The sequence below is a fragment of the Phyllobates terribilis genome, unplaced genomic scaffold (genome assembly GCF_046119375.1).
Source record: "Phyllobates terribilis strain yellow unplaced genomic scaffold, ASM4611937v1 Scaffold_9__5_contigs__length_417890890, whole genome shotgun sequence".
Classification (NCBI taxonomy): domain Eukaryota; kingdom Metazoa; phylum Chordata; class Amphibia; order Anura; family Dendrobatidae; genus Phyllobates; species Phyllobates terribilis.
In genome coordinates, this window is record NW_027362769.1 from 344,001,747 (window position 1) to 344,025,217 (window position 23,471).

At 47.0% G+C, this 23,471-nt stretch overlaps 2 protein-coding genes across 3 annotated transcripts in view; one reads left to right on the forward strand and one right to left on the reverse strand.

The window, feature by feature from the left end:
* The window catches only part of LOC141162208 (uncharacterized), a 45,678-nt gene extending 25,603 nt beyond the window's left edge, over positions 1–20,075 (reverse strand). The window contains exons 1-2 of the mRNA XM_073648064.1: positions 19,152–20,075; positions 3,086–3,180 (exon numbers count right to left, since the gene is read on the reverse strand). Of these exons, the coding sequence (XP_073504165.1) occupies positions 3,086–3,180; positions 19,152–19,538 (482 nt within the window). The 5' untranslated portion in view covers positions 19,539–20,075. The remainder of the gene's footprint in view (positions 1–3,085; positions 3,181–19,151) is intronic.
* The window catches only part of LOC141162205 (cytochrome P450 2K1-like), a 241,574-nt gene that overhangs the window by 24,408 nt on the left and 193,695 nt on the right, over positions 1–23,471 (forward strand). The window lies entirely within an intron of this gene.

A 23,471-nucleotide genomic window follows, 5' to 3' on the forward strand; every position in this document is an offset into this window, starting at 1 on the left:
GGGTGGCGGCCGCGACCAATCAGCGAACTGTGTTAATGAGGACCAGAGAGCTTGTTTAAATTTGGCGATAAAATCGACCAATCAGCAGAGCGTTGTTTAAATTTGGCGGCAATCTCGCTGATTGGTCTCGGCCGGCCGGCGGCCGGGAGCAATGAGCAGATCGGTGTTTAAATTTGGCGCCAAAATCGCTGATTGGTAGCGGTCGCCGGCGGCCGCGACCAATCAGCAGAGCGTCATTTAAATTTGCCTCCCATCTCGCTGATTGGTTGCGGTGGCCGGCCGCGATTAATCAGCAGAGCGGCGTTTAAATTTGCCGCCCATCTCGCTGATTGGTCGCGGCCGGCAACCGAGGCCAATCAGCAGAGCGGCGTTTAAATTTGCCGCCCATCACGCTCATTGGTCGTGGTGGCCGGCCCCGATTAATCAGCAGAGTGGCGTTTAAATTTGCCGCCCATCTCGCTCATTGGTCACGGTGGCCGGCCGCGATTAATCAGCATAGCGGCGTTTATTTTTGTCGGACATCTCGCTGATTGGTCTCGGCCGGCCGGCGGCCGGGAGCAATGAGCAGATCGGTGTTTAAATTTGGCGCCAAAATCGCTGATTGGTAGCGGTCGCCGGCGGCCGCGACCAATCAGCAGAGCGTCATTTAAATTTGCCGCCCATCTCGCTCATTGGTCACAGCCGGCCACCACGACCAATCAGCAGAGCGGCGTTTAAATTTGCCGCCCATCTCGCTGATTTGTCGCGGCCGGCCACCGCGACCAATCAGCAGAGCGGCGTTTAAATTTGCCGCCCATCTCGCTGATTGGTCGCGGTGGCCGGCCGCGGTTAATCAGCAGAGCGGCGTTTAAATTTGCCAGCCATCTCGCTGATTGGTCGCGGTGGCCGGCCGCTACCAATCAGCAGAGCGGCGTTTAAATTTGCCGCTCATCTCGCTGATTGGTCGTGGCCGGCCACCGCGACCAATCAGCGTCGTATTAGTTTGGGCCCGGGAGCGGCGCAGCTTGTGCTGCTGCGAGAAGCCGGGAGATGAGCGGTTGCTCGCAGCAGAAGCATCCCGACCGGCGGCGCCGCTCCCCGGTCCTCCGTTCACACTTGCTGACGCTGATCTTCCGATGTTAGCCGCATGGAGGTCAGCGACGCCGGTCGGGGTAGTTGTGCTGCTAGCGCCTCTCATCTCCCCACTGCATCGCCGCTGACCTCCGTCCGCCAGATGAGCCGCTAACGGCCGCCATCTTTTTTCAGAAATCCCGCGGCGCTGATTGGCCGCTGCCGGACCAAAGAGCGACGCGGGATTTCCAGGACAGACAGACAGACAGACGGGATAAGACGATTATATATATAGATATTACCCTCCCTGAAGGAAATCAAGATTTTCAATATGTCTATTAATACCGCTATATAAAATTGAATAATAATAACAATATCTATATATATAATCGTCTTATCCCGTCTGTCTGTCAGTCTGTCCAGGAAATCCCGCGTCGCTGATTGGTCTGGCCGCGGCCAATCAGCGACGCTGGATTTCAGAAAAAGATGGCGGCCATTAGCGGCTCATCTGCCGGACGGAAGTCAGCGGCGATGCAGCCGGGAGATGAGCGGCGCTAGCTGGCAGCACAAGTACCCCAACGGGCGGCGCCGCTGACCTCCATGCGGCTACCGTCGGGAGATCAGCGGCTTGGGCCGCTGATCTCCTACCGGCAAGTGTGAAGGGAGGGACGGCGCCGCTGCCCGGTCATCAGTAATTCGGTTCGCGTACAATCGCGACCAATCAGCGATTTAGGCGCCAAATTTAAATACCGCTCTGCTAATTGGTCACGGCCGCCGGCCCACCGCGACCAATCAGCGAGATTGGCACAAAATTTAAACAACGCTCTTCTGATTGTTCGCGGCTGCCAGCCGCGATAAATCAGGGAGATTGGCGCCAAATTTAAACAACGCTCTGCTGATTGGTCGCGGCCACCGGCCGACCGCGACCAATCAGCGAGATTGGCGCCGAATTTAAACAACACTCTGCTGATTGGTCGCGTCCGCTAGCCGTAATCAATCAGCGAGATTGGCGCCAAATTTAATCAACGCTCTGCTGATTGGTCACGTCCGCCAGCCGCAACCAGTCAGCGACATTGGCGCCAAATTTAAACACTGCTCTGCTGATTTGTCATGACCGCCGGCCGCGACCAATCAGCGATATTGGCGCCAAATTTAAACACCATTTTGCTGATTGGTTGCGGTCGCGACTAATCAGCGATTTTAGCGCCAAATTTAAACAAGCTCTCCGGTCCTCACTAACACAGTTTGCTGAGAGGTCGCGGCCGCCACCCGCGACCAATCACCGATATTGCCGCCAAATTTAAACACCATTTTGCTGATTGGTCGCGGTTGCCGGCCGCGACAAATCAGCGATTTTGGCGCCAAATTTAAACAACGCTCTGCTGATTGCGCCCGGTCGGCCGCATACATATTCTAGAATACCCGATGCGTTAGAATCGGTCCACCATCTAGTTGCAATATAACAGACAAATACCAACAAACCATAACCAAATATTATCATTATATACAGTACTGATAATACCACCATACTGATTGTTAAAGGGGTTGTCCAGGCTTGGTGTTAAAGTCTATGTGACTTCAGACTTCTGAATCCTCACAGCACGCACTGTCAGGATTCTCCGGTGCCAGCGTTGGGAGAGGCCGTCATGTGACCACAAGTATGGGATTTCCACACCTCCAGCCACATTCCAACTAAACGTACTCTGCTTTGTTAAATTCACTTGTATTCAGAGAGGCCATACACGTCTAGCCAGCACATGATCGCATGAATTCAAATCATACTTGTGGTCACATGACCGGCCACTCCCGACACCGGAGAATCTTCACAGCACACAATGCACACACTATGAGGATCCAGAAATCCGCAGTCATACAGAGTCACTGCAGACTTTAACATTAAACCTGGACAACCCCTTTAATTAAAACCACTGCACTAGGACTGATATCACGACCATACAGTGACCATATAATGGTAATATCAGGTCTACACCAGTGCTCTACAGACCATATATGTGTGTACTGTGCAGATTCTCACCAGTGCTGTTCTAGCTGGTTGTTGTCATTTGTTTTCCCTTTTCTTTTTAATTCGGCCCAGACCGCCATGACCTCTTCTTCCGACCATAATTCGTCCTTGTAAAATATAACAGAGGCATCTTTACTTTATTGCTTTTCCAAGACCCTCCTCTCATTCTACCACCTCTACATAAACCACAACTTGTGCTGCCTTATAATAATTCCCCTGTGACCGCTTATAATAGTGACCATGCACCTAGTTATAATAATACAAACAGCCCCTGTGCTTTCTTATAATAATAATAATGCCTCCTTGCTTCCCTATAATGACAACGACCCCTCACTGGGCCTCCAAAGGGGAGTACATAGAAATAACAGGTCCCATAGAAAAAGTCCTATGAAGTCAAAGAATGGCATATGTCCCAACTTTCTAAGAAACGGAGGATATGTATTGCAGCACTTACAATTATTTTCCCTCTACTAAAGCCCCTAAGTGGTCTCACCCACTACGATACCCCTTTCATGACCCTCATAGAGTATTATGCCCCACATGGTATGATGACTAGAGATGAGCGTTGTTCTACTCGAACTGTTCGCCAATCTCAAATTCGAGCTGTTTTGGGCGGTGTTCGAGCCGTTCGGCGAACACGAACTATTTGAGAAAAATTCGGCTGTTCGAGGTTATGTTCGATAACTGTTCGTGCACCAAAATCATAACTGGATTTTTTCTCAGTAATGATGAAAATTAATGTTAATACGCAGTTTGAGTGTACAGCGGGGTGGGGGGAGGGGCAGGGGATGGATCTCTGCAGGAACAATGAAGATCTCCATTTTTTTTTTCTCTTTCCCGCATTTGCAGTGGGGAGGTGCAATCTGTCAGCCTATCAGCAGCGCACACACGGAGCGAAGTGCTTTTTTTCACACAAGCAAGGGCATGTGTCATTGGCAGTGTATGTCACATGTCCTTGCCCTATAAGACCAAGCCATTTTCCCCGTCGCCACCATTTTCTCACTGCTGCAGCTGCGTGTTAGACGGCACCGCTGTTGCTGTGTGCGCTATACCTTGTTAATTTCAAGCCAATTTTCGCACAAATCTACAGATAGCTTGGGAGTAGGGAATAGTTGTGATTGCAGTCCTTTTAAGGACTAGGTTACAGCATTTCCTACGACTTTTATCAGGCAGGTCTGTGCTCTTAAATAGATAGATTGTGGGAGTAAAGCTAATTGTAATTGGAGTCCTTTTCAGGACTAGGTTACATCAGTTCCTATCAGTTTTTGCCAGGCAGGTCTGTGCCAGTGCTGTGCAAGTTTTTTTCACAGAATTTGGCTGAATCTAGCAAAGCTAATCCTTTTTGGCCTATTGCAGAGTGTGTTAGTCAGTGGAGTAGCCTATCTGTGTTGCAAGATATACCACCTGTGTATAGAATACCAATTTTTTTACTGCACCTAGTGAAGTAAAATCTTTTGGGCATAGCATCATTCTATTAGTCCATCTATACTGACCTCCATCAGGTTGCAAATTGAATATAATTTTTTTCTGCATCTAGCTCTGAAAAAATATTGGGCTTCTAGCTGTGTGTGGGACTTGTTCTATTAATCCATCTATACAGACATCCATCAGGTTGCAAACTGAATATATTTTTTTCTGCATCTACCTCTGAAAAAATATTGGGCTTCTAGCTGTGTGTGGGACTTGTTCTATTAATCCATCTATACAGACCTCCATCAGGTTGCAAACTGAATATATTTTTTTCTGCATCTACCTCTGAAAAAATATTGGGCTTCTAGCTGTGTGTGGGACTTGTTCTATTAATCCATCTATACAGACCTCCATCAGGTTGCAAACTGAATATATTTTTTCTGCATCTACCTCTGAAAAAATATTGGGCTTCTAGCTGTGTGTGGGACTTGTTCTATTAATCCATCTATACAGACCTCCATCAGGTTGCAAACTGAATATATTTTTTTCTGCATCTACCTCTGAAAAATATTGGGCTTCTAGCTGTGTGTGGGACTTGTTCTATTAGTCCATCTATACTGACCTCCATCAGGTTGCAAACTGAATATAATTTTTTTCTGCATCTACCTCTGAAAAAATATTTGGGCTTCTAGCTGTGTGTGGGACTTGTTCTATTAGTCCATCTATACTGACCTCCATAAGGTTGCAAACTGAATATAATTTTTTTCTCCATCTACCTCTGAAAAAAATATTTGGCCTTCTAGCTGTGTGTGGGACTTGTTCTATTAGTCCATCTATACTGACCTCCATCAGGTTGCAAATTGAATATAATATTTTTCTGCATCTAGCTCTGAAAAAATGTTTGGCCTTCTAGCAGTGTGTGGGACTTGTTCTATTAGTCCATCTATACTGACCTCCATCAGGTTGCAAACTGAATATAATTTTTTTCTGCATCTACCTCTGAAAAAATATTTGGGCTTCTAGCTGTGTGTGGGACTTGTTCTATTAGTCCATCTATACTGACCTCCATAAGGTTGCAAACTGAATATCATTTTTTTCTGCATCTACCTCTGAAAAAAATATTTGGCCTTCTAGCTGTGTGTGGGACTTGTTCTATTAGTCCATCTATACTGAGGTCCATAAGGTTGCAAACTGAATATATTTTTTTCTGCATCTACCTCTGAAAAAATATTGGGCTTCTAGCTGTGTGTGGGACTTGTTCTATTAATCCATCTATACAGACCTCCATCAGGTTGCAAATTGAATATAATATTTTTCTGCATCTAGCTCTGAAAAAATGTTTGGCCTTCTAGCAGTGTGTGGGACTTGTTCTATAAGTCCATCTATACTGACCTCCATCAGGTTGCAAACTGAATATAATTTTTTTCTGCATCTACCTCTGAAAAAATATTTGGGCTTCTAGCTGTGTGTGGGACTTGTTCTATTAGTCCATCTATACTGACCTCCATAAGGTTGCAAACTGAATATAATTTTTTTCTGCATCTACCTCTGAAAACATATTTGGCCTTCCAGCTGTGTGTGGGACTTGTTCTATTAGTCCATCTATACTGACCTCCATCAGGTTGCAAATTGAATATAATATTTTTCTGCATCTAGCTCTGAAAAAATGTTTGGCCTTCTAGCAGTGTGTGGGACTTGTTCTATTAGTCCATCTATACTGACCTCCATCAGGTTGCAAACTGAATATATTTTTTTCTGCATCTACCTCTGAAAAAATATTGGGCTTCTAGCTGTGTGTGGGACTTGTTCTATTAATCCATCTTTACAGACCTCCATCAGGTTGCAAATTGAATATAATATTTTTCTGCATCTAGCTCTGAAAAAATGTTTGGCCTTCTAGCAGTGTGTGGGACTTGTTCTATTAGTCCATCTATACTGACCTCCATCAGGTTGCAAACTGAATATAATTTTTTTCTGCATCTACCTCTGAAAAAATATTTGGGCTTCTAGCAGTGTGTGGGACTTGTTCTATTAGTCCATCTATACTGACCTCCATAAGGTTGCAAACTGAATATAATTTTTTTATGCATCTACCTCTGAAAAATATTTGGCCTTCTAGCTGTGTGTGGGACTTGTTCTATTAGTCCATCTATACTGACCTCCATCAGGTTGCAAATTGAATATAATATTTTTCTGCATCTAGCTCTGAAAAAATGTTTGGCCTTCTAGCAGTGTGTGGGACTTGTTCTATTAGTCCATCTATACTGACCTCCATCAGGTTGCAAACTGAATATATTTTTTTCTGCATCTACCTCTGAAAAAATATTGGGCTTCTAGCTGTGTGTGGGACTTGTTCTATTAATCCATCTATACAGACCTCCATCAGGTTGCAAACTGAATATATTTTTTTCTGCATCTACCTCTGAAAAAATATTGGGCTTCTAGCTGTGTGTGGGACTTGTTCTATTAATCCATCTATACAGACCTCCATCAGGTTGCAAACTGAATATAATTTTTTTCTGCATCTACCTCTGAAAAAATATTTGGGCATCTAGCAGTGTGTGGGACTTGTTCTATTAGTCCATCTATACTGACCTCCATAAGGTTGCAAACTGAATATAATTTTTTTCTGCATCTAGCACTGAAAAAATATTTGGACTTCTAGCAGTGTGTGGGACTTGTTCTATTAGTCATCTATACTGACCTCCATCAGGTTGCAAATTCAAAATAATTTTTTGTCTGCATCTACCTCTGAAAAAATATTTGGCCTTCTAGCAGTGTGTGGGACTTGTTCTATTAGTCCATCTATACTGACCTCCATCAGGATGCAAACTGAATATATATTTTTCTGCATCTACCTCTGAAAAAATATTGGGCTTCTAGCTGTGTGTGGGACTTGTTCTATTAATCCATCTATACAGACCTCCATCAGATTGCAAACTGAATATATTTTTTTCTGCATCTACCTCTGAAAAAATATTGGGCTTCTAGCTGTGTGTGGGACTTCTTCTATTAGTCCATCTATACTGACCTCCATAAGGTTGCAAACTGAATATAATTTTTTTCTGCATCTAGCACTGAAAAAATATTTGGCCTTCTAGCAGTGTGTGGGACTTGTTCTATTAGTCATCTATACTGACCTCCATCAGGTTGCAAATTCAAAATAATTTTTTGTCTGCATCTACCTCTGAAAAAATATTTGGCCTTCTAGCAGTGTTTGGGACTTGTTCTATTAGTCCATCTACACTGACCTCCATCAGGTTGCAAACTGAATATAATTTTTTTCTGCATCTAACTCTGAAAAAATATTTGGCCTTCTAGCAGTGTGTGGGTCTCATTGTATTAGGCCATCTATACCAAGCTCCACCAGCTTTTCAATTAATAATAATTTTTCGCTGCATCTAGCCCTGAAAATAATTTTTCTTCCCAATAGTGGTAGCAATAGAAATATGGGGCGCGCTCCTGGCTTACAAAAATATACGCTTCATAACAAAAAACACCAGCTTAGCGCACTGCATTAATAAGATGGCATCATCGTCTCTCCCAGTGCTAGGCCTACTACCCAGGCTAGCATTCCTGTGCCTAAAACACAATGAATGGGTCCGCGCTAGCCACTATGCTGAGGGGTCTAAAGCTGTTGCTAACGCTTTATAACAATTCAATTGGCAGATTTTCACAGAGCTCTTCCACAATGCCCACCCATCGGGACAACAGTTGCCCACCTTCCCTATGGGATCTAGTGGCGAATAGTTGATGCCATTAATCAGAGCGTCAGTTGCCCCGTTGACGTGGCAAGCATACGGTAAGGCATGGGAAGAGTGGACACGACTAGTAGCAGGCAGACGGGTTGACCAATGTGAACAAGCCAGATCACAAGTCACCATAGAATTTCTCCACCAGCTAATGATGAGGGGCATATCAGGGGCGTCAGCGCAGCGGTGTCTGACCGGAGTAGCATTTCACTTCCAACTACTGCATTGGGGAGATGTGACAAAGATTCATCATCAGACAATCCATAAAAGGGTGGAAAAGGGGTCAGCCAAGTCAGGAGTGTAGACGTCCCGTCCCGTGTCACTAAAACTGATTTCTCACATCATATCCCTAACACCATTAACATGACACTCACAATTTGAAGCAACACTACTGTCTACTGCATTTGTGATCGCCTTCTTCGGGGCGCTATGCATAAGCGAATTAGTCCCTCAATCCAAAATTAGCACCAGTGGAGGCTTATTACACCAGGACGTAGTCATAGGCAATAATGCAATACGTCTACGCATACACAAATCGAAAATAGTTCCATCGGGCAGGGGCACTTGGGTACTTCTACAACCCACAAACCGTACACTGAGTCGGGTAACAATAGTAAAACCATATCTAACCATCAGATCACAAAGTAATTTGTTCCTCTTCCACATTGATGGGACGCCATTATCAAGATACCAGTTCCAAGCTATATTTAATAAATTCATAACATCGGCAGGGAACAACCCCAAAGATTACGGGACACACTCATTCCGCATAGGCGCGGCCACAGAAGCAGCAAGAGCAGGACTGTCAGAAACGGAAGTTCAGAGGATAGAGAGATGGTGATCCACGTGTTTGGCAAGATACATAAGACCGGACTTGTTATCCTAACGTGGTTTGTTTCTTTTACAGGTGACGCTAAGCCAACAGTGTGGGTGATAGGCCACTCGTATATATATTGGGCAGATTAAAGGGCGAAAGTCCGCCCAGGCGGGAGGAAATTAGAGTTTCATAACACATATTTCAACTGGAGAGGTATTAGAGGCCTGCTATGGCCACAGGTACTAATGGAGGTAATCAAGGTAGGGAGAGAGGCAAGATGTCTGGTCATCTTAGTTATACAGGCCGGGGGAAACAACCTAGGTCATCACAAGAGCGCATAACTAATGGCAATAATGAAACTAGACACTGAGCGCTAAAGAGAATTTTTCACAAAACTAGCTATAGTATGGTCAGAGATTGTGCCGATAGCGGTATGGCAAGGTGCGCGAGACATCACGGCCATCGAACGGACAAGGCGGGTAATAAATATTCGCATGGCAAAATTTAGAAGAGACAGAGGCGGTGTAGTGGTACGACACCGACAACTGGAAGGAGATAAAGCAGGCCTCATACGGCCCGACGGTGTTCACTTAATGGATATTGGACTGGACATATTCCTGTCAGGACTCCAGGACGGAGTGGAACAAGCGTTAAGAGTGATGGGTGGGGGTCAGAGTCCTGCATACGAGTACGCAGGATCCTCCGTGGCCTGGAAATAGAAAGGACATGTTGGAGAGTTACACTTGTTGGCCAAGTTGCCGGAGTGGAGACCCAGGGCATGCTGCAACAAGCTGAATTATTTTAGAAATAAAATGTCTTTCTAATTGAATGAGTATAAAGAGTTAATAAAGCTGTGACCGATCCTCACCCATCCAGTTGTAAGAGTTACATTATTGTATTGTCAAGGAAAGGGGGGCGGTAGGGGGGCTGAGCGTCTGGGTTTGGTTGGGGGTCCCCACAGTCTGCCTAGGCTAGATGCATTTAAAAATTCTTATTAGATACACAGGCGGTGCAGCTTGCTTCGCAGCTGGGCTACTACGCCCAAAGTATTGCCTAGGCTAGATGCAGTTAAAAATTCTACGCTGACTAGCAGACACTGAAGATTTGGAGCAGACCTCTGAGTAAACAGCTCTAAAGACTCAATCATCTGTGTTACCCCAAGCCATAGTGTATGTAGTTTCTTACAGTTAAAAGGGGGGGGGGTAGCGACCCAACCCACCTGGAATTGACGATGCCAACGTCACGTAAGACACAGCAAGGGGACTCCAAAAAGAGTTTCCATTTTTTCCCAAAATTGTGGCACAGACACCACTTAACCCTAGAACGCATACCTGGGGCCTCGCAGTCCCGCCCTGTTAATTGTTTTCTATTTTCTGCAAGATTACTTTAGTTAGAATTTTGAAACTCTAGGTATTCTTCATGTATATAGTTGTTTGTCATTTGAGTTTGAGTTATTCAATGTTATTTGCACACGGGCCTAAAAGGCCCCAGGTATATGAAAGTGTAGATTTTTATGGTCATGCGTTCTAGGGTTAAGTGGCATCAATTGCCCCACAGTTGCTTAAAACGGTTGGTGAGGTGATATTACCAAATCCTCAAGCTTTTAGCCTCCCAAGGATAACACAGGGGTAGAAAAGTCCTTGCGAATCCATGATTTGTTCATCTTTATGAACGTGAGTCTGTCTACATTCTCAGTGGACAGCCGCGTGCGCTTATCTGTCAGCACACCATCAGCAGCGCTGAACACACGTTCAGAGAGAACACTGGCTGCAGGGCATGACAAGATCTCCAAGGCGTGAGTGGCGAGCTCCGGCCATTTTTCCAGATTGGAATACCAAAATGAGCAAGGGTCCAGTGACACAGTCATGGCTTTGATGTTCACTTGGAGATACTCCTGCACCATCCTCTCTAGGCATTGACTATGTGTCAGACTTCTTGTCTCCTGTGGCCTTGCAAAGGATGGTCTAAAAAAGTGGTGAAACGATTTCACAAAATTGCTGTTACCAGCAGATACTGTGTTACTGTTACGGTTTGAGTGATGAAGACTCGACAGTCCCGCGGTTGGCAAGTTAGAACTGTGAGATTCACTTCGTGCACCACTGGTGTTTTGTGGAAAAGCACATGTAAGATTCTGCAACAGCGTCTGCAGATACTCCTGCATGCGTCAATCCCTTTTTATGGCAGGAATTATTTCGGCAAATTTACTTTTGTACCGGGGATCTAAGAGTGTGGCAACCCAGTAGTCGAGATTACTTCGAATTCTGCAATCTGAGGGTCATGTTGCAGGTAGTGCAGCAAGAAGGCACTCATGTGTCTTGCGCATCCAGGAGGACCAAGTCCTTGTTGTGTTGGTAGCGAGGTAAGAATCATGCTTCTTTCCTCTGCCCTCTCCCCCCAACCTCGCACAACAGAAATGTGATCAAGGTCTCCCTCATCTGATGAGTCTTCCATGCCCATCGCCAGTTCATCCTCCACTTCTTCCTCGGCTCCTGCACCTTCCTCAACAGTTTGGCTGCTACCATGCGCCCTGTTTAATCCCTCTCCCCCACTCTCCCATGCCTGCCTCCTTGGTGCTGCCAACCGTCTGGACCTTGGAGATGTTATCCCTTCCGCATACGACTCCTCCTCTACTTCCTCCACCTCCTCTTGTCCGACCACCTGACTCTGAATTCTGTTTAATGTGTGCTCCAGCATGTAAATCACCGGAATAGTTATGCTGATAATGGCATCGTCGTCTGCACTAAACATCTTCGTCGCCATTTCAAAACTGTGCAGAAAGGTGTGTGGCGCCCCTGAGGGTGCAGTCACCACAGAGTTACTGCATCTCACCCAGAGGTGTGGTATCTCACCCTCAGGTAAGGAAGGCGTATGGCTCGGGACCCTAACACCTGCATCCAACACATACCCGCAGTGGGGTTAGGGCGAGATTGCTCCTAAGGGAGAGCACAGTCCCAGGTCCCTAGCTGGTGGGAGGATCCTATGTAGTGGGTGCTTAGGGGAGCAGCTTAGGGGAGCACATGACAGGGAGAGTATAAATAGGAAGCCATCTTAGAAAGAGCAAGCCAGTCAGAGGAGGAAAAGTGACAGGAGCAGAGGCTCGGCATGAGCTCTGCTCCGGAGGCGGGCCTAGCCTGGGAGGCCCAGGACTGAAGGAGAGAAGAGAGGAGTGGGAGCAGGAAGGCTCCAGGAACCGAAGGGACCCTAGGGCTACGGGCCGTGCAGAAGGCCACCTGTACTCCCGCTGCTACCAGGAGGTAGAGGGGTCAGGCCAGATAAGGGGAACCGGTCCCTCAACTAGAGGAGAAACAGCAAGGCTCAACTAGAAACCGGAGGCTGCAGCATTTCATGTACTGCAGGCAAAAGTCCACACCAGTCTCACTAAGAAGGTAGCCACATAGGACCCAGGGGACGGAACACAAGTCGCCCGCCAAGGCCCGAGGATACCGGATAGAAGTGTCACTGGGTGTGAGGTGCAGGGAGAAGGCCAGAGAAAGGACACACAGAAGGGGGTCCTGCTAATTACTCCGGAGCTATCTGGGGGTGGACTGAGCCCCTCACTGAGTACGCACAGCACGACGGGTGAGATAGCTCTGGTACCTGTAATCTGGACTGCAACAACTGTAAGTAAAGATCTTGGGACTGCATCACACGGACTCTGTGTTCATTACTGACTCCCTGCACTACAACCACCATCATCCACCCACACTGCCCTGAAGCTACACTCTTCCTGTGGTGAGTAATAATACCATTGCAGCAAAACCACCAGCTTCAGAGGACTGTTCCGCAGCGGCGGCCCCTTTGGCCGCACTCCACAGGTGGCGTAGTCGGACATTATAAAATCCATATATACAAATTACCGTTGGATTGACCGCCCTGGGTCACGGACCGGGTCACCGCCACAGTGACTACAACCCCCAGCGTCTACCGGCCCGGCTCCGGGTACCCCACGGCCCAGGGGGCGCGTCAACTTCATAGGTCCCTGATCTGAGACCACTCCTGCTGTGTGATTTGCCCCACCTCTGGATCTCGTTGGCCCAGGCTATACGTCAGAAACTATTGCACCAGGGCTTGTCGGTGCTGCCACAGTCGCTGTAACATGTGCAGAGTTGAATTCCACCGTGTCGGCACATCGCATTTCAGCCGGTGAACTGGCAGGCCCAACGACTTCTGTAGAGATGTAAGTCGTTGAGCTGCGGGATGCGAACAGCGGAAGTGAGCACACAGCGACCGTGCCCTCTGCAGAAGGCCATCTAGTCCGGGATAGTGGGCTAAAAATTTATGGACAACCAGGTTCAACACGTGAGCCATACAAGGCACGTGTGTAACATTGCCCCGGCGAAGGGCCGCACCCAGGTTTGCAGCATTGTCGCACAATGCCTTCCCTGGTTGCAGGTCCAGTGGAGACAACCATTCATGAAACTGGGTCTCCAGAGCTGACCACAAGTCCTCAGCTGTGTGACTCACATTTCCCAGACATTTCAAAGTAAACACTGATGCCGTTGAGCCCTGCTGCCAGCATAGTAAGGAGGCGCACAGATAGAAAGCAGGTGGCATTACCAGACAGGCTTTGGGTGCAGGTGGAGGACCGAGAGGAGGTTGAGGAGGCAGAAGCAGTGGAGGAACTTCTAGATAAAGAGGATTGACGTACAACTCGCGGGAACGGCAAGACTTGGACAGCAGCCCCTTGTCCTGCTGTCACCATAGTTACCCAGTGCCCTGTCAGCGACATGTAACGCCCCTGTCCATGCCTTCTCGTCCAAGTGTCTGTGGTGAAATGCACCCTGTCACACACAGAGTTTCTCAAAGAAGCGGTGATGTTGTGTGCGACATGCTGGTGGAGCGCAGGCACACCTTTCTTTGAGAAGTAGTGCCGACTGGGCATCTGGTACTGGGGCACTGCGACGGACATAAGGTCTCAAAAATCCACTGTGTCCTCCAGGCGGAAAGGCAGCATTTCTGTAGCCAACAGCTTGCAGATGGTGAAATTCAACCTCTTAGCTTTCTCATGGCTAGGAGGAAATGGTCTTTTACTTGTCCACATCTGAGGGACCGAGGGCTGGCTGTTGTGCTTTGATGGGGTTGAGTAGGGTGTCCCTGGCAAACTGCCGGTCTGTGAGGAAGATGCAGGCGGACATGTTAGGTTGCCTTGATCCAAAGGTGGTGCTCTCGATGTCAGAGAGCTCTCAACACCAGCAGGTGTTTCCACTTCCCAATGAACTGACGACCTGCCAATCACACTGGCTGTTGCAGGTAAAGAGGTGGCAGGTCTGCGTCCAAAAACATGTGTGACTGCTGTCCCGCCAGTCACAGAGGATAAAGAGGCCGCGGATGCACAAGATGGGGCAGACGGTGGTTGGCCCAGCCTGCTAGGCCACATTGTAGCACAGTGAGCTTCCCACTGCAACTTATGCTTCATATCCATGTGACGGTACATGCATGAAGTACTCAAACTATGGATTTTTTGGCCTCTACTTAGCTTTTGGTGACAAATATTACAGATAACACGAGTTGGGTCATCCTTATCGATCTGAATAAATGCCCAGGCTATGCAAGGCTTAGAGCCCATGCGACCTGAAGAGCCACTACGACTTGTGGTCAGAGGCGGAGTTGTGGTTGAGGATTCAGTTGTTGACGTGCTTCCAGTACTCCGTCTCTGTCCAGGAAGGCGCAACCTAACCTCGTCATCAATAGCATCTGTGACGCCCCGCTGCGCTTGGTATCACAGATCCTAGAAGAGTGTATTGATGGAATCCTCCACAAGAGGCCCCCATAAACATTCACACATCTCCACCTTCCACCTCAGACCAGCAGAGGGAGCCCGTTAGGGATATAAATAGGGAAGGTGGAGCTAGGCAGTTCAGTTCCTCTGAAGAGTTCCTGCAGTAGAGAAGCCTAAGAGAGGTCAGTCTGCAGTGGAGCTCAGTCTAGTCTAGAGAACTCAGTTAATAGTTCAGCAGTGGAGCACGAGGCTCCTGCTACCTAGATTCAGGGAGCCCAGATAGAGCTTAAGGTGTGTCGGCGTCATAAGATCGGTGAAGCGCGGCAAGCTGCCGTTAGTGTGTATAGCCTATTGAGGGCCCGAGTAGGCCGAAGGCGAGTGGCGAGTTAGTACATAAGGGGCAGAGGAGCTTAACCAGCTCACCCCGAAGCATTTACCGGACACCGGATCCGAGCTTACCGGGATCTCTATGACCCAGTAAGGCATAACCGGAATCCCTGGAGAACTACAAGTCCCAGGATCGCTAAGGTGCTGATACGTAACAGAGCCAGGAGACGCTTAGGCCCCGCATACTGGGAGCGTGAACTTCAAGAGAAGGCCCTACCACAAGGTCAGCCAGCGCAGGACAGAGACAAAGTTAGGCCTAGCTCCAGGCAGGTCAGAAACTTACTGCGCAGAGGCAAGAAACAGGAGGCCCTACACCCGCTCATTGGGGAGGATCCTGATATGCACCCTTCACCCTACAGTGCTCCAGGATGTGCCTGAATTTCCTCCAGTAAAAGGTACTGAAGTGACTACCGTGTCCGTTTCCGTTCTTGCTCTGACCCAGCTGGGTCTCGCCTGTCCTGCATTCCCCCTGCATACGCTGCCCTGAGACCTAGCTCCACCTGTGGGGAGCTATACCATTAACAATTATCCACCCTTTTAAAGAGTGACCCCAGGGTACGGGCCAGGGAGCCGACCACCGCGACATCCCAAAGGCCAGGCAAAGGCCCGGGTGACCTCATCGACTGGCTGACTGTGGGTTGACAGTAAGTGGGATCTCCAACCTTGTCATCATCACCCTGTGTGTTATCACACCCGTTGTCCTCAAAGCCAACCTCTTCCTGCCCTGACCGAAAAGTCAAGTTGTCGCTCCAATCAGGTATTTGAGTCTCATCATTGTCTTCATCATTGTCTCCACCAACAGGAGTTACAGTTTGGGAACGAGGGTCTACATTATGCTCAGAACCTTCTTCATCTGGTCCTGGATCCGACTTATAAGGATTCTGGGCATCAGTGCAGATCATTTCCTCGTCTGGATTAACAGAAGCTCTGGAGCAGACCTCCGTTTCCCAGGCTATAGTATGAGTAAACAGCTGTGCAGACTCAACCATCTGTGTTACCCCATACTCAGACGGGCAGCTGGAGACTTGGGAGCTGTGAGGAAGCAAGTGCGATTGGGGTGACACCTCTGAGGACTGGAGTATTTGTGATGTTGAAGTTGAGGTGGAGGAGAGCCCACTTGAAGGAGCACTTGATATCCGCTGAAGCACCTGCTGTTTTTGTGCCTCATCTGGAATTTGTAGCGATGGGCGTGTCCGTAACAAAGGGATTGTATCACATTGTCCACGAAAAGAAGTCGACATGTTAGTTTGGCTGGAAGATGGTCTTTCTTCTGCAGATGTTACTCCCCCCCCACCGCGGGGGGCTCGACCCACCAGCGGACAGGCACCAGTATTAGGAGAGGGGGGCTGGCCGTCAGGGTCCACCGCGGCTCTGGCACAAACCCGGCGACACGGAGGTGGCACGGGCAGGAACGGACTGGCCGTGTCGGCTTCTCACTTTTTGGATTTTAGAAGGGCATGACATGCCTATATCTGTGTCTCCCCCTCCTTTTACTCCTCCACCTCTTTTCTTTTCGCATGACTATATGTACTTGTCACTTTTCCATGTGTTAGTTATGTCTTCTGAGCAGTTTGTCAGCTTTTGGACACCTTTGAAGGTGTTTTCTATGTGTTTCTATGTGTTTTTGTTTGCCTGCCATTGGTTTTAACGGTGTTCGAAGGTGTTCGACGAACAGTTCGACGAACAGTTCGGCGAACACACGGGTGTTCAACGAACCGAACCGAACTCGAACACTACGGGGGTGGCTCAACACTAATGATGACCCCACAAACACTATACAAAGTATGATGCAGCACAGCACCCACATAATAAGATGGTCACCACAGCCCCCCATAAATTATGGTATTCAGCACAACCCCACAATATACAGTATGAGGTGCGCAACAGACCCCTATATAAAGCATGATGCCCCTCATAACCACCCCATTAAATTTGATGTTCCACTTAATCACCCTATACAGTATGAAGGTCACCACAGCCCACCACATATTATAATGTGCCCCATAGACCTCCACGCAGTATAATGTCCACCACAAACAGCCCCCATATAGTATGATGGTCCTCCACAAAAAGCCTCCATATAGTATGATGGTCCTCCACAAATAGCCTCCATATAGTATGATGGTCCCTTACAAACAGTCCTCTATATAGAATGGTGATCCTCCACAAACAGCTTTCATATAGTTTTATGATCCCGAACAAACAACCCCATATAGTATGATGGTCCCCCAGAAACATCCCCCATATAGTATTATTGTTCCTCACAAACGGCCCCCATATAGTATTATGGTCACCCACAAACAGCCCCCATATAGCAGGATGATTCCCCACAATGGGCCCACATATAGCAGGATGAACACCCACAAACAGTCCCCATGTAGTAAGATGGTCCCCCACAAACAGCCCCGTATAGCAGGATAATCTCACACAAACAGCCTCCATATAGCAAGATGATCCCCCACAAACAGTATGATGTTCTCTCACAAACAGCCCCCATATAGTATGATGGTCCCTCTCAAATAGCCCCCCATATAGCAGGATGATCCCCCACAAACAGCCCCCACGTAGTATAATGGTCCCCCACAAACAGCCCCCAAAAAGCATGATGGTCCCCCACAAACAGCCCCCATATAGCAGGATAGTCCCCCACAAACAGCCCCCATAAAGCATGATGGTCCCCCACAAACAGCCCCCATATAGCAGGATAATCGCCCGCAAACAGCCTCCATATAGCAAGATGATCCCCCTCAAACAGCCCCCACATAGTATGATGGTTCCTCACAGACAACCCCTATATAGTATGATGGTTTCACACAAACAGCCCCCATGTAGTATGATGGTCTCCCACAAACATCCCCCACATAGCGGAATCATCCCCCACAAACAGCCCTTATATATTATTATGGTTCCCCACAGCACCCAAAAATAAAAAAAATCTTTAAACTCGCCTAATCCTGTCTCCTCATCCTCCTCAGCGTCCATCACCTCTTCTGTCCCATCTCTCAGTGGACGCTGGCAGTGCGATGCAGTGACGTCATCGACCGCCGACGTCACCTGCATGCGACGGCCTCCAGCAAGCTCCCGGCCGAAGGAATGCCTGCGGCCAGTCTGCGCAAGTGACCTGTGCGGTGTGTGAAGGGAAGCCAGTGGCCTGCCTGAGTAAGTGACGGAGCCTTCGGCTCTGTGCTCCGTCACAATTGTTAAAAGCAGGTAAAGTGGCCCACGGCCGGACCGGCCCATCTGGCATTTGCCAGAACTGCCAGATTGCCAGTCCGGCCCTGGGTAGTACATACAAGGATGGGGGACCAGGATGGGGGACCAGGATGGGGGAGTATATACCAGGATGGGGGACCCAGATTTAGGAGCATATACCTGGATGGGGAACCAGGATGGGGGAGCATATACCAGAGTGGGGGACCCGGATGGGGAGCATATACCATGAAGGAAGACTAAAATTAGACAGCATATGCAAGGATGGGGGGGGGCATTTACCAGAATGAGGAACCAGGATGGCAGAGCATATACCAGGATGGGGGACCCTGATGGGGGAGCATATACCAGGATAGGGGACCCGGATAAGGGGACCACATATCAGGATGGGGGACCCTGATGGGGGGAGCAAATTCCAGGATTGGGGAGCATATACAGTGGTGAAAGTTGGATAACTTTATATACAAATTGGCATTGTGAAATTGGTATAACGTTCATAAACATTGATAACAGCCTAATCTTACTACTTTTTTCTTGTAGGATTCCTGTAAGAAATAAACAATTAACACAATTAAAACAATCAGAATCTCTTCAGATGGAGCTTTTCAAATGTCTTCAACCAGCTCTCTCTCTCTATGCTTTAACAGTTCTTTGTTTCTACAAAGTCTTTTAAGGAAAATCAAAGCATGAAAACAAGTCTTTCCAACAGACAACATCTTCCGTACTGCCTCTCGGTTGTGAATACCACTCAAGTGGGCTTACCTTGTCTGCAGGCAGACATACCTGTTTCCAGTCGACAGTCCTTGGCACTTGACTCGGTTCACCAAGTGTCTCATATGTCAGCATCACAGGCCTCCTCAGTTCTCGAGTCGACATCCTTCTGGTGAGTTGTTCCACAGAGACCACGGGTTCTTCGGTCACAGAAGTTTCTTCCGCTGCACTCATTTCCCATGCTTCCACAGATGCTCTTGGATCTGCCTCTGTAAGTTCCTGCACTTCTCCTGCGTCACTTGTTTCCACCCGGTCTGGTAATTCCACTCCTCCTGAGTGTCGATCGATCTCTTCAGGGGCCGGTGTTCGATCATCAGATCTGAATTGAACTTCATCTGTACTCCTTGGTACGAACTCTGGAGCCTCAGGACTTAGTTCACGCTTCTGTGGATGGTACATCCCTCCTCTTGCCGGTCCGAGAAATACAATGTTGTGTTCTTCTCCATCCGAACTTTCAAGGTTATCCACCTCCGGAGCTTCAGTCTGTGGTCGATCTCGGACGATGTCGATCTGCTTCTAGGAAGTCTTGTTGTGGTGGGAGAAAATCACAAATAGTAGTAAATTCCGATGGACTCTCCAGGTTTTCTTGTCTCCCGTTTCCAATCGGATTTCATACACTGGGCTGTCATCAGCTTTCCTCCTTATGACCACATACACCTTGTCTTCCCAGTAAGAACAAAGTTTTCCTGGACCGCCTTTCTCACGTACGTTCTTGACAAGCACCCGGCTTCCCGGTGCCAATTCTGCTCCATAACATTTTCGATCATAGTACTCCTTACTCATGCTCTGTCCTTGTGTAACCACTTTGGACACTATGTTGTATGCCTCTGCCATCCGTTCCTTTCATTTCCTAACGTACTCCAGATACATTCTGTTAGTCTCTGACACCGGATATCAAACATGATGTCGATTGGCAGTCTTGGCGATCGTTCATACAATAGGAAATAAGGTGAGCAACCCGTTGCATCACTCTTTGTACAGCCACTTTTGACAGAGAGCTCTTACAGACTTTGTTCTCATCAGCTGATAAAGTGTGCAACATCAACAATAATGTCCGATTAAAACTGGGTGATAGGGCGTTGTGTGGGATCTCTGAATTCTACAGTACTTTCCTAGCTTGGCAAAGAGCTGGTTCTTAAATTCTCTTCCTTGGTCATGGTGTAACCTCGTAGGGTACCCAAACCTCAAAGCAAAATCTTTGAAGATCTGCTCTGCCGCTGTTCGACCTGATTTATTGGTGGTGGCATATGCTTGAGCAAATCGAGTGAAATGGTCCATCACCACCAAGATGTATTTGTAACCACCCTTGCACGTCTCGAGATGTAGAAAGTCTATTGAGACCATCTCAAATGGATACATAGTTTGGATGTTGCCCATAGGTGCCTGGGTTGATGTGTTGGGACGTTTATCTTTCAGACACCCACAATCCCTGGTCACGTACCTCTCAATATCTTTTTGCATGTACGACCAGAAGAAACGTTCACAGATCAAATTTGTTGTCCTTTCGCCTCCAAGGTGTTCCATGTTTCCATGGAGTTCTTTGAAGACCAACCTACGGACTACTCTGGGTAATACCAACTGCCGGTTTTGTCCTCCTCTACGATACAGGATACAGTCTTCACTGAGGTAGAGCTTTGTCCATTCTTTAATTAAAACAGATACTGCTGGTGACTCATTGTCTTTCTCCAGTTTACTTGGAAACCGATTTTGGTCCACATAAAGTAGTATTCTACCAATTATCTGATCTTCCCGTTGTGCTCGACGGATTTTCCCTTTTGGTAGCTGTTGAATAGACCAGGGGTGATCTTGTTCTCTCGCCTTTATGGTGGTTTCCACTGTCTTCCTCTTGATAAGCTTGTACTGCTAGGGTAGTGCTCTCAATTGTTTCCAGACTGACTTCCTCCGAGCATTCTTGCATGAACTCCTCAGGCTCTGGTGGCATTCTTGACAATCCGTCAGCATCCGCATTGCATTTTCCTGGCCTGTACATGATGCTGAAATTGAAGTCAGCTAGTTCAGCGAACCATCTCTGACCCGTTGCATTCAGTTTGGCTGTAGTAAGGACATAGGTCAAAGGGTTGTTGTCAGTGTATACCTCAAACTCTTTGCGGCAGTAGAGATAATCTCTAAATCGTTCACAGATAGCCCATTTCAATGCCAGGAACTCCAATTTTCCGGAATGTAGATGGTAATTCTACTCGGTGTCTGTCAACGTTCTAGAACCGTAGTCAATGACTCTCATTTTTCCATCTTGATGCTGATACAGGGCAGCTCCCAGTCCAACTTGAGAAGCATCACAATGAAGAACAAATGGTAAATTGAAATCAGGATATCCCAATATGGGTGGTTTTAACAGGTAGTCTACTAGTTCTTCCAATACCTCCTGGTGGTCTGTTGTCCAGCTGTTGGGACGAAACGGCGTTGTTTCTTTTTCTTTTCTTTTTAAAATCTTTTTATTAATTTTTTTCAAAAGGTAAAGAGTACAACAAAACATTATCATTGTAATAATGAAACATCATCTATAGGTAATCAGTATATAGCGCAGACATACATAACAGACATTTTTAATAACTGATTGTTATTCTTTTATAATGATATATAAATAGATGTATCAAAGAAAAACAACAAGAATGAGAAACAGTTGGGGGGGTATAATAAGGGCGGGGGGATAGGGAGGGAAAAAAAAAAAATAGGGATTACAACTTAGAACAGGATTATTAGGTTTTCAGATTTATGTTGGGTGGGTTACATTTTTAGATAATTGGGAATGGGTTAGTCAGTGAGTTATCTTTTGAATCCATACGTGAGCTTAGATCAGGCGTTATTATTTCCTAGAAGAATTAACATTCCTATAATTGGACATATGGTTTTCAACACTGTTTCTGGTTAGAGGAGGGAAGCAACAACTGTATCCTCGGCTAAGAGCATTTTTGAAAGAAACGGTGCCAGGGGACCATATCGCCGTGAAGAAAGAGTGTTTCCTAATTTCCCAGGCTGTTAATTCCTCCAGTCTATATATCTGCTCCACCTTCTGTTTCCATTGGTCCAATGTAGAAGGTTGGCTTGATTTCCACATTGTGGGTATTAACAGTCTAGCAGAAGCCAAAAGATGCCTTAGTAGAGAGATTTCTTTTCTGAAGAGGTCATCTGGAAACAGATGGAGCAGACATATCTCCGGCAGAACAGGTAAATTAATCTTAAGGACCTGCGAGACAACCTTGAGGACATTTGTCCAGTATTTTTGGATAATGTTACAGGACCACCAAAGATGAAAATACGTGCCTGGTTCCAAGAGGCATCTCCAACATCTGTGGTCATACGAATTATCAAATTTGTTGAGTTTGATCGGCGTCATGTGCCATCTAGTGAGGATTTTGTAACCACTTTCTTGTAATCTGACACATTTAGATGAGAGTTTGGGGGCAAGAAGATTTTTGGGGGTTTCTATCTCAGAAAATGTTTTACACATATCTTTTTTGTTAGAACCTTGCTCTTAGGTTTTTTTTCCTTTGCTGGTCACATGACCTTGTTGGCCTATTTAATCCTGCTCCACCCTTCTGGCTTTGCTGGACTTCATTGTATATCTACTTTCTAGCTAGCCTGTGCTCTGTGTCTTGCTCTGTTAGTTTGCTTGGTCTACTGACCTCTATGTTCTATATATCTTGTTTGTTCGTCTGTCTGCTACTATTTCTGTTAGGAGGTGTCCCATATTCCTCCCAGTCCTTAGTACTTGTAGGGATTCCTTCCCCACATCTATAGGTCTCCGTACAGACTAGCTTAGGATTTTAGCAGGTCTGATCGCAGGATCAGGTCCCCTGTTACATCGTAGGGATTAAGCTGAGTTCTATCGTAGGGACAGATCTCCTCTCTTTCCTTAGCTCTGGTAGCAGAACATAACAGTAAGTCCAGCCTGCAAATTCTCTAAGGAAAGATTTTTCTGTTCCATCATGGTGTCGGTTCAGGATTTGGCTCATCGCCTGCAGGGACTCTCTCTGGAGGTGGCCGAGCTCCGTCAGCACGTGAGTAGCTGTCCTAGAGCACATTTCTTGGAGCCTAAGGTATGTTTGCCGAATTTATTTTTTGGTGAACACCGAGAATTTTTTTCATTTAAAAATGCTTGCTTATTGTATTTTCGTTTGAGACCTAAGTCCTCTGGGGATGAATCCCAGCGCGTAGGGTTCATAATGTCACTTTTGCGCAAAGAGCCTCAGGAGTGGGCCTTTTCTTTGCAACCTAGTGATACATGCTTCAGATCAGTGGATAGTTTTTTTTCTGCTTTGGGACTATTATATGATGATCCTGACCGTGTCGCATCAGCTGAGACTGAGTTAA